The sequence below is a fragment of the Haliotis rubra genome, unplaced genomic scaffold (assembly GCF_003918875.1).
Source record: "Haliotis rubra isolate DU_JTF1 unplaced genomic scaffold, ASM391887v1 Scf2, whole genome shotgun sequence".
Classification (NCBI taxonomy): Eukaryota; Metazoa; Mollusca; class Gastropoda; order Lepetellida; family Haliotidae; genus Haliotis; species Haliotis rubra.
This window is the reverse complement of record NW_025766002.1, coordinates 7,676,109-7,688,253: the sequence shown is the minus strand read 5'-3', so window position 1 is coordinate 7,688,253 and position 12,145 is coordinate 7,676,109. Positions and strand designations below refer to the sequence as shown.

General features: G+C 42.9%; 1 protein-coding gene across 1 annotated transcript; it reads right to left on the bottom strand.

Moving 5' to 3' along the window:
- Positions 1-2,835: 2,835 nt before the first annotated feature.
- On the bottom strand, positions 2,836-5,055 carry LOC124275464. Its single transcript, XM_046711038.1, has one exon. It carries the CDS (start codon positions 4,632-4,634, stop codon positions 3,441-3,443), a length of 1,194 nt encoding a protein of 397 aa, XP_046566994.1. The 5' UTR covers positions 4,635-5,055; the 3' UTR covers positions 2,836-3,440.
- Between the last annotated feature and the right edge of the window lie 7,090 nt (positions 5,056-12,145).

The window sequence follows — 12,145 nt, the reverse complement described above, 5'->3', positions numbered from 1 at the left end:
CAGGGTGACTTTGTTCCTGTTCGAGTTTCCAGGAATTCTGGGCACCAAACGCTTGTTGACATCGACACTTGCGTGCTACGCACTGCGCAGGCGTGGATAGTTGATCATAATATCAATCACTGGATTGTATGGCCCAGCCTGGGCGTTATATACCAAGAATACTTCTGATTGCGGCGTTAAATAGCTAACAAACGTGTTTGATCCTACGGAATAAGTACTATGGATAAACATGGAATGTTCCGAGATTTTTGCCATTAATCACTAAGAGGTGATGAGAGTGCATCTAATTAAATACAGTGACGGCGTTCATATGTCCTGTGTGACCCGTAGGCACATTATATTGCCATGGGTAGAGACATAGTTTAAAATGCACAATTATATGACACACAACTGTTCAACTGTGCATCAAGACACAAAAGAGATATATAGCAACTGTACAAATGACACGTGACACAGATGCCATTTTAATTTACATTCTGTATGACTGGGTTTGAACACCAGTTGATGGTGCTGAATGTCCTTCTCTCTCTCTCTCTCTCTCTCTCTCTCTCTCTCTCTCTCTCTCTCTCTCTCTCTCTCTCTCTCTGCTCTCTCTCCTCTCTCTCTCTCTCTCTGTGTATTTGTGAGCATGTCTGCGTAATGTCTGTGTCTAATTTAATGCAGAACGTCTTGACGTTGAATGTGAGTATAATCTGTCTACACGTTCAGTCCTGAGACATAGCGTTCTTTGAGTATTCGGCGTCTGTTACACATACATAGCTGCGCTATTCCGTGCCCTTCTACACATGCACTATCGAGGTTGAGCAGAAATACCGGTGGGAGCACATGTGATGAGATACCTCTATGTTATTAACGTAAACGTGCAGATAGCTCGATTTATACGCCAACTCCCCCGCCTGACTACCAGACGGAAGTGTTTCCGCAGTTGCTTGATGAAAAACATAGTCCCCGACAGACAGATAGGAACTTGCTGCCACTGAGATTATTATCAGGGTTACAACTGATCTTCAGCAACCCATGCTTATCGTAAGAGGCGATTAACGGGATCTGGTGGTCAGGCTCGTGGCTGACACAATCGTATCCCAATTGCGTAGATCGATGTTCATGTTGATTATTGGATTGTCTGGTCCAGATTCAACTTTTTACACACCGCCGCTATATATCTGGAATATTGCCAAGTGTAAGTGTAAATATGTAAGCCGAATCCTAACTGCGCAGATCGATGCTCATGCGGTTGATCACTGGATTGTCTAATTAAGACTCCATTATGTACAGACCGCCGTCATATAGCTGGAATATTGCTGAGTGCGGCGTTTAACAACTAACAAAACCAGTTACAACAGCAGAAACCTCGTCCTAATGTTATGACACTCCTTTCACAGGTCTCAAAAGGCATGAGTCTCCCAATCATGAAAAGTGTATGCTTGTAGCACAGTAACCCGTCTTCATCTATATGAATACCGCTACGCCTTGGCAAACATTATGCACGCATTATCGAAATTAGCATATTGTGTTTGAACTTTTCTTGAACTTTTGAAATGGAACATAATTCATCAGCTGTGTTAATGGTAGACAAGGATCGGCGGTAACAGGTGATGTTCACTGTGACGTAGTCTGTTGTACAGACCCTGAAGCAAATATATCCAAGAAAGCCCACGCAAGTCTAGAAAATGTGGCAAGTCTAGATTTCCTCAACTTTTGAAAATGAAGAAAGGCTCAGGGCTCCTTTTCATTATATATATTCTTTTTTTTACTATGAACTTTTTTCAGTAAAATATGTTCATTTCAGAGACTAGTTGTTAGTCTAACTGTGACGGAGAGGGGCGATGTTTGTGTGATAGACAAGGATCGGCGGTAACAGGTGATGTTCACTGTGACGGAGAGGGGCGATGTTTGTATGATATTCGGTTTAACGACTGGCAAGTGATTGTGTAGGTTGTAACTGGTGCATGTATTGTAAGTTTTACACTGATGTATTACTCACTCTGCTGTAGGCCTATTTCATTATGGATCCGGGAGAGGCCAATAGGTCAGCCCTAATGTAGCGTAGATTCACGCTGGAGTATGGTAATTTTAACACAACACGCTGCCATGTCCTGTAAGAAAGCGAAATTCGTTGAGCACACTTCCTTCCCTTAGGCGCGTCTGGAAGCTATGTTTTTCTAGGGGCGGCGGGGTAGCCTAGTGGTTAAAGTGTTTGCTCGTGACGCCGAAGACTCAGGTTCGATTCCCGACACGGTTACAAAGTGTGAAGCCCATTTCTGGTGCTAAAAGCAGCGTAAAACAATACGTACTATGGTTTGTGGTTCGAATCCTAGTTTCGTTTTGATAATGGACCATTGTTTGTCCCCACATTCATGTGCTCGTGGTAGAAAGGGGTGTACACAACAAAGGTGTCTGTGAGGTTTTACAATGTTTAAGACACTGATTCACCTCTGGGTGAACAGATAAAAAAAGAGGCCTTCGAAAAAAGTCACCTGCCCAAAGAGACGCCCTATATACAATATTTTCTTTGGTGTGGGGCCCCTGAAGATCCGGGTTAGAATTGATCTTCAGTAACCCATGCTTGTTGTAAGAGGCGACTAGTGGGATCGGGTGGTCAGGCTCGCTCACTTGGTTGACACGTGCCATCGTTTCCCAGTTGAGTAGATCGGTGCTCATGCTTTCGATCATTGGCTTGTCTGGTCCAGACTCGATTATTTACAGACCGCCGCCATATAGCTGGAATATTGCTGAGTGCGGCGTAAAGCTAAATTCACTCACTCACTCACTCTTCGGTGCAAAAGGATCGACCCCCTCAGAGTTTGGAATTAGAAATAACAAAATCGAAATATATAAAATTCTACAATCTGGTTTTAAACTAGTTAAAATTCAGTACGTACAAACCACAATATGATAAAAGTACACAATATCCACAATTGTCTGAAACAATGCAGACGAGCATACATTAATAATTACGTTAATTTGTAACCTCCCAGAATGCCGCATGCTGGTAGGTATCATGACAATGTCTCACAAGCACGTTCACATTATCGAGAACGTCACAGCCCGCATGCTGCAAGCAACAGTTCATATTCCATTTACAAAATGGGATTCGATATCACAGAGTAGTTTCATATATAGTTCGACGTCCATTTCAATATACACATTCAAAACTGTCACATTAAGCGTCCAACCCTCATCGCCTGTTGACAAATATAACTGTCAACATCAAACGATTACGGTAATCTGAAATATGTTGTCAACTTCAAGATCCATCAACATTTGTTGATGACTGCTTCACTAACCTGTCCGAAGTGCTCTCGACCGATGTCCACTCTTCTTCTTAACCACAGTGTATCTTTACTGTGTGTGGCGGTGTGAAGGTAAATCGGTCGGAATTCAGCAAAGCAATAGCAGAGCATTGCTAATGATTTAAGTTACTTGTTATTGCCGTGGCATCACCAACACAACACAGCTGTACATCTGGAATCGCCGGTTTCAGTGCATTCACAACTATTGCATTTGTCGTAGAACTTCTCTCCTGGTTTATATTTTCCCTCACACAGTATTTCTTTAATCTCAGGCGGTTTCTTCGTCCTGAAGCTTCTACTCATGTCAAAAGATCGGCTTGGTGGTATTTGGAACTTTGGAATGACTGATATATCGGTTTCATCAATGGGCAGAATAATTTCTTCTTTATCATGTTCAAGGATCCCGCCACCTGTTAATCGAACCTTTACTTCCCCTGTTGTCGGTCTGGACTTGACTTTGACGTTTGTTTCGGCCATTGCTCTTGATAAATTGCAATCATAATCCTTACAGATTCGTCGTCCGTCTCGGGTGCAGTAGCAATACTTACAATCCTCGTTCCACTTCCGTCCAGGCACACATGCCATTCTCGCAGACAAATGGCTGTCTATAAGTGAAGTGGAATCTCTCCTGCAATTGGGTACCCGTACACAGAATCCAAAACCTCTCATATGACACTTGCACGTTTTGCAGTTATAGTTCCACACCCTCGCGGTGTCACAATCCGCTATCTTGAAGCGGAATCCATCAACTCTATGTGCTATGTGTCGAGGCTGGCCACACGTTTTTTCTCCTTGGTGCAGACAGAAGCAACGTTTGCTTCCCGAATACCATCTCGGGTTTTCAGAACAAGACATTTTCCGTGGCAGAGTGACGTACAAGCCCTTTGAAAAAATCGGCCTATTTGGAACGTACTTTCTGCCATGATGTTTTCTCATTCTTTGAAAGTCCATCTGAATGTTCTCAGAGACACATGAGGAAACACCGTCAATTCCGCACACACAACCACGTTTGTGTTGGCAACTAACTGGGTTGTATCTCATGGCGTGGACACACCGATGGTCAGCTGTGCATGCAATTCCAGTCTCCGAACACTGACATCTGTAGCAACCATCTCTCCACTTTTCCCCAAACGTTTCACACCGTTCCAATGAAGCGCTGGAACACACCTTGTCCGTGCAAACAGGTCCTGAGTCCGTGCAAACGCACCAGTTACATCCATCATACCATTTGTCCCACACGGACTGTTTTCCTGGACATGAAGAGGAGTCCGATCTTGCGTCGATGAATGAACACGCTGTCAGTGATATGATAAACGTCCAACAATGAGCAGACGACCTCATGCTGGCTATATCAGCGAGCGGGCGATTCAGACAACCAACAGCAACGACTGATAACACTGCGACTGTTCTCACGACCGAGCCGCGCTGTGTTTTAACTGAGAGAAATCCTGTTAGCAAGCTCAGAAAAGGTGGCCCATTATTCGTATTATGGGTCGGCTTCCAGCTCTACACATGAGCGACTCTCACGCAGGGCACAGGTAAGCTCGGCTGACCCACACAGTCTAGTTTAAGCGCGCCCCGAGACGAGTCACTTATAGACGGCAGAAACTTCCACTCGACTGGATTTCCCCTTGCGATGGATGGACCCAGTTTCGAAATAGCAGGGGAAGTGGCTTTCGGATGATTTTATCTACGATGACCCGGATCGTTTACTTTACACTGGTCATATCATTCGTCACGTCTGATGACTGGCGTGCTGTACGGTTGTCATTGACAGTGACTGATGCCTGGAAGGCGTTGCAGAGCGGTTGGAACGTCTACTCATTTCCATACCAAGAGTGTGTGTGTGTGTGAGTGTGTGTGTACATGTGTGTGTCAGTCATAGTTCACGGGGGAGAGGGGGGGGGGACTAGCAGCAGGGAGGTAGATGATTCAATTTAGGAAGTGAGCCAGCGAGCACGTGTGCATTAAATCTTTACGTCAAAGTCCCCGTACTCCTGTTCCAAGCGTAATAGTTTTGTGGTGATGGTGTTGTGTGAGTGCTCCTGTACACAGAGGAGCAGTCATGAATATGTATATCGGCGTTCTAGCTCCACTTCAGACAATGTCTCTCTCTCAAAATGAAACGCATATTGTTGTGGAAAACACGAAGACCACCAAGGGAACAGCAGACAGCACAATACATCACGTATACTGAATACGAACAGATGTGGCTAATTGCTGCAGACGTGTAGACTTAAAAACATGACTTACTTATCTTGGTCAGAAAAAGTATATTTGTTTACACAATCTGTCTCGCGGAGGAATGGAATTTTGCTATTTACAAAACCAGGTCAGAAAACAAAAGTATTAATAATTCTGAATGCGAATACATCGTATAGTACTCCAAGGTATATTCTGGACAAATTGTACTTGACCAAAATCACAATTAAACCGGTAAAGATCCGGGTTAGAGTTGATCTTCAGTAACCCATGCTTGCGTAAGAAGCGACGAACAGGATCTGGTGGACAGGCTGGCTGACTTGGTTGACACATGTCATCGTATCCCAATTGCGCAGATCGATGCTCATGCTGTTGATTACTGGATTGTTTGGTTATATTTTTTTAAGACTCAATTATTTACAGACAGACGCCATATAGCTGTAACATTGCTGAGCGTGGCGTTAAAGAACATACAAAAAAACAAATCACAATTAAAATGTTCTTATTACAAAGTATGTATATTAGCACTGGGCCTCGTTTTAACCAATTTGCTGCATTCTAGTATCTACAATCAAGTGACAAGATGACTTCACTTATCCAATAGTCAAATTCCTCTTTTAGTCAATCAGCATTCCAGGAGCTCCATTCTTTGGTCGTCACGCCGAAGACCCGGGTTCGAATCCCCACATGGGCACAATGTGTAAAGCCCATTTCTGGTGTCCCCCGCCGTGATGTTGCTGGAATATTGCTAAAAGCGGCGTAAAACCAAACTCAGTCAGTCCGTCTGTCCAGTCTTTGGTGTTTCCATGTCACAAATGTCAAGGTATGACCAAGCAAGCTATTTGCATGAAGATTTCAACGAGCTACATACGACGGTAATTCGTTCCAATATTAAAGTTTCGTTGAAGTTTTATGGTAGACATTTCCAAATTGGACGCATCCCTGACACAAACTATGTGTTCCTTGACCTTGTTTCCTCGTGTAGACGGCAGTTGGAGATGTAGGTGTGCAAATTAGTTGCGCATGTGCTTCAGAAGGATGAGCAGGATACGCTCACTTTTTCGCGAACACCTGGCCCCAATTTCTCGAAACAAACTTAAGTTTTTACTCAAATTTGAGTTTTACAATTTGTAACAGCTGAATTTTTAACTCAACTTCATTTTGAAAATAACAAAGCCCAAACAACTTAAGTAATCTATCCACCAAACTCAAATTGTCTACTATGTTTGAGTTTAATATCGATTTCAGTTCATTCTGGGAAATGCATTTTCCAGCGTTTCTCAAATTTGAGTAAAAACTCTCTCACTTAAGTCAAAACTCGTTTGTTTCAAGAAATCGGGGCCTGGTGTCATAACTGCTCATGATATTGTCGGAATCGTACACTCGACGTTTCTTCTCATGAATATGAAAGAGGTTTTGCTGCTTCTTTTTATGAAGATAGTGTTTATCGTACACCATACAAGCAACTTCCATCTTATGTTTGGTAAAGTAAAGCGTTCATATCACACAGAACTATAGCTAGTTACCAACTTCCCCTTCCATGATTGTTCTTATATTTTTTTAGTGTCATATGATGTTTCTAGAAATTCAAAAGTTAAAACTCAAGTTTTGAAAACAGACTTTTGATCGCGTTTTTTGTAACAAATTGTGTTATTCAATTATTTCTCTTGTGCTGTTAATCCAATGAACCAGCCTGGTATAAAGTTGCAATAAATACACAAACATCATGATTCATATGAAATAATCCTTGCATCAGACCATGGAGATGAAAGTGTTTGTAGAAAATCTATCTATATAAGCTAATCTAATAATACATGAAATTTCTTGTAAAATGGGGGGAAACAATACAGCTATACAGCTTTGTAAAAAAGTTAGTAAAAATATTCCAATCCCTGGGGTCGAATTAGCTCTCAAATTGCTTGTCCAAACTTCAGTCACCTACTGAGTGAATTATAAGAGCAAATATGTCAGATGTTAAAGACGGTTAGGTGCATGTACCAGTCGAGTTCGACTAAGAGTGCAGAGTGTGTTGGAAAATGTTGTTTGACAGCAGTTGAATCATCAGAGCGTACACGCATGGATTTCCTTGAAAAGTTTTACGGCATGTATCACTGGGATATATACAGAAATAGGTAGGACCCTGCATTTAATTATAGGATAGGCCTTGAAACAAACGTTTGTTGTACTTGGGTAGCAGTGATTAATAATCAACGGTGCAAACTTCATGGTCGTGTGCAAGTGACACAGTGACCGACTTGGCTATACTGGATTCCGTCGGTAAATGGACGATTTCCCATTGAAGGTACGTCAATCCGTTATGATTAATCGTGTGACTGACCCAGCATGTCAGTGACTATGTCTCACGCGTATGTGAATGTTTCTCCGTACAAGAGGATTACTGGTGGGATTGCCCTTGTACGCTGTGGTTAACACTGGTTTTGTTTCAAGCTTCAGATGTGTTCCTGGACTTACATTTCCCAGTAACAATGAAACGTGAGATCTGCCTGGATCACAGGACAAAGTTCCATTTCAATAGTTGAGACAATCTAGACTTGCCACATCATTCTAGATATTAATTCCTTTCATCTTTTAATTCATTCACTGGGGTGTGGAATACAGAGCTGAGGTAACCTAGACTCGTCAAATCATGTTTTACTTGAATTCGATTCCTGTTTTCAATTCATTCATTGTCTCTGGGAGGCTACAAGTCCAAACCATGCACAATTTCACATAAGTCTCGAAGGAAGACGAATTTGAATAATTGTAATTACGCCTCTCTCTCTGTTCTTGCTGCAGGGTGAGGTGAAGTGAAATTGGGTTTAACGTCGTGCTTGAGAATAGTTCGCTCATATGACGACGTGCATGCGTGTGTATGTGTATGTGCGGCTGCTTGTACTAGCCCAGACTGAAGCTGGTTTTATAGTGCTAGCCAACTGAGATACCATGCCGCAGTGAAGCATGAATATCCCACTCAGACACATTATACTGACTCCGAGCCGACCAGTCCTTGTTGTACCCATTAATGCTGAGCGCCAGGCAGGGACCAACAAGTACCATATTTTAACGTCTTTTGGTATGACGCGGCCGGGGATCGAACCCGCGACCTTCCGCTCTCCGGGCGGGCGCTCTAACCACTACACCACGGAGGCGGTCTCTTGCTGCAGGGTTATCATCAGGATTAGTAAATAACTGTTTAAGGTTTCCAGACCAGGGTGTCCCCCAGTACACCATGCTTGTCCCAAGAGACGATTAGTCACTCAATGTTTAAGCCTCTTTGGTTTCCAGGCCAGTGTGTGCCCCAGTACACCATATTTGTCCCCAAAAGACGATTATTACGCCTTTTTGGTTTCCGGACCAGGGACACCATGTTTGTCCCAAGAGACGATTAGTTACTTCACTGTTTAAGCCTCTTTGCTTTCCAGACAAGGCTGTCCCCCAGTACACCATGCTTGTCCCAAAAGACGACTAGTTACTTCATTGTTTAAGCCTCTTTGGTTTCCAAACCAGGCTGTCCTCCAGTACACCATGCTTGTCCCAAAAGACGATTAGTTACTTCATTGTTTAAGCTTCTTTGGCTTCCAGACCAGGCTTTTCCCCAGTACACCATGCTTGTCCCAAAACACATATTGAATTAGTCACTTCATTGTTTAAGCTTCTTTGGTTTCCACACCAGGCTGTCCCCCAGTACACCATGCTTGTCCCAAAAGACGATTAGTTACTTCATTGTTTAAGCCTATTTGGTTTCCAGACAAGGTTGTCCCCCAGTACACCAGTCCCCCAGTACACCAGTCCAAAAAGACGACTAGTTACTTCATTGTTTAAGCCTCTTTGATTTCCAGGCCAGGGTGTCCCCCAGTACACCATGTTTGTCCCAAGAGACGATTAGTTACTTCATTGTTTAAGCTTCTTTGGCTTCCAGACCAGGCTGTTCCCCAGTACACCATGCTTGTCCCAAAACACATATTGAATTAGTCACTTCATTGTTTAAGCTTCTTTGGTTTCCAGACCAGGCTGTCCCCCAGTACACCATGCTTGTCCCAAAAGACGATTAGTTACTTCATTGTTTAAGCCTCTTTGGTTTCCAGACCAGGCTGTTCCCCAGTAAACCATGCTTGTCCAAAAAGACGACTAGTTACTTCATTGTTTAAGCCTCTTTGATTTCCAGGCCAGGGTGTCCCCCAGTACGCCATGCTTGTCCAAAAAGACGATTAGTTACTTCATTGTTTAAGCCTCTTTATTTTCCAGACCAGGCTGTCCCCCAGTACACCATGCTTGTCCAAAAAGACGACTAGTTACTCCATTGTTTAAGCCTCTTTGGTTTCCAGGCCAGGCTGTCCCCCAGTACACCATGCTTGTCCCAAAAGACGAGTAGTTACTTCATTGTTTAAGCCTTTTTGGTTTCCAGGCCAGGGTGTCCCCGGCTCACCATGCTGTCCAAAGAAGACGATTATGATGGGGATTTAGGTGACAAGATAGCCGCTGCTATGATTTCCGTCTTCATTGTGTGCTGTCCAGAGTCGGTGGTTCGTGGACCACCGTAGTTAAAGGTGAAGCTGGCATACAAATGCATCACTGACCATCATTCATTCGCACTAGTTTGATAATGCGGCGGGGCGGTGGGGTAGCCTAGTGGTTAAAGCGTTGGCTCGTCACGCCGAGGATCCGGGTTCGATTCTCCACATGGGCACAATGTGTTAAGCCCATTTCTGGTGTCCCTCGCCGTGATATTGCTGGAATATTGCTAAAAGCAGCGTAAAACTAAACTCAGTCAGTCAGTGATAATGCGGCGGCTCCACCGGTGGTGCGGGACACGCGAATATTGACGGGCTCATTCAGTGGAATCTTGATTTCAGCAAAGATCTCTATCGATTATTGGAAGGGTTCTTACAAGATTGTATTATCATAATGCTCTTTTCAGATTTTTTAAATTTTAAATAAATTTACAACATACATGTGTGATATCCTTTCGTTTCAATTGAATCGTGCGCACAGGACAAATAAGGCATCAGATATCGAGATACTAAAAAGGAAAAACTATATTTATGCCCAACTTCAATAGAATTAATGCCGAGATGTAACGTTTTGTAATATAATTTAGGTATGCTGATCTTTTTCCTCGGTTTCCAGATTCAAGGTTTAGCAAGCTTCTAAAATATGGTAACAGTTATAGTCCTATTATTCCTTCTAATTAAACTTCAAAAATGCCCTTGATCAGACTCGTCGTAGTTTTTTCTTCACAATGAAGATCCCGGTAGCCGCATGTAACAATACAAAAGTAGGAACGGGTAACTTTCTTTCATCAAATACGGAAAACAAGTCCAACATTCCCGAAGAAACAGTTTTGCTTGACGAGTTCCGTGTTTGTTTTTTAAAAACGTTTTTGTAGGCCATTTGCATTCCTTGAAACGTTTCCAACAGAGAAACAGAGTTTTTACTGAGCGATGTTTGCAGCTTAACGATGATAGATTTACTTTCCGCTCGAACCTGAAGATGCACAATGACACGAAAAGCACTTAGAAATAGGTTGTGAACTATAAGTAGTAAACGTGCCCATTTCTTGTCTTCGGCAGTCACAACGGGACATGGACAGTATGTATATTCCCTCTTTAAAGTAATTGCTATGACACGTGTTCCTAAAAAAAACAGTAATAATGTTGGACATAAGGGTCCTTTTACGTGCTCATAAATACTTCCTGAGTTTCAACATAATGGATACCGCTTTCATTTACTCCTCAGAGAGCAGTCTAGCATTACGATATGTGCTTGTACGGCCACCTTCATTCAGCAAGAGGTGCACTCACTAAGAGAACATGAGCTACAGATGATTAAAATTGGCACATGAAACAGATGTTCTTAACTGAGCTTCTTAACAGTGCTTACGTTTGTTTGTGACTTGAACGTATAGGTGAGAAATCAAGAGTTGTTTGTGTATGTTTGCGTTGAAACAACGGAAATACTGACATTTGCCAGAAATGTCATGTCGATGTGACCAAAAATATCACTACTCGTTGCAGTGAGGATAGTTATTGCAACACTGACATTTCTATATATATTTGGGAGGGACTAGATGAAGGCGAGGAGGATGGGTATATATATTTGGGGGGGACTAGATGAAGGCGAGGAGGATGGGTAGGCCATCGTGTCTTCTGTCTGACATCATAGGTACATACAGTTTACCATGATGAAGGGTAGGGGCAGATGGAGGGTCAGAGATGTCGTGGTCCACAAACCTAGCTCCAAATAGTTCTCATGTCACCCCTAACAGGGAGTGGGTGGAGTTTACTTTTTTCATATCACGAACACCTTTGTCATCACTTATTTCAATTAGTTCATATAATTTTCACCGCTATTTTGCCATTTCAGCTACATTGTATCTGTTCCGGTGGATAATCGAGACTTATATTCTGAAGTTGGCATTTTGTTTAACGTTAGAATGAACGGAAGGCAGAATTCAGTCAAGAATTCTTGGATATCATCCGGGTACTCGCGGGAGAATAACTACAACAAAAACAACAACTACTCCACGGAAATTGCTCCGGATCAGTGCCCCTTTAAGGTCTGTAGTGTGGGGTTGCGATCTTATATAGATCCGGAACAGGAGTAGCTGAAACCAGGGACCACGTTCCACACCTTGAAGTGTGACGCCATGA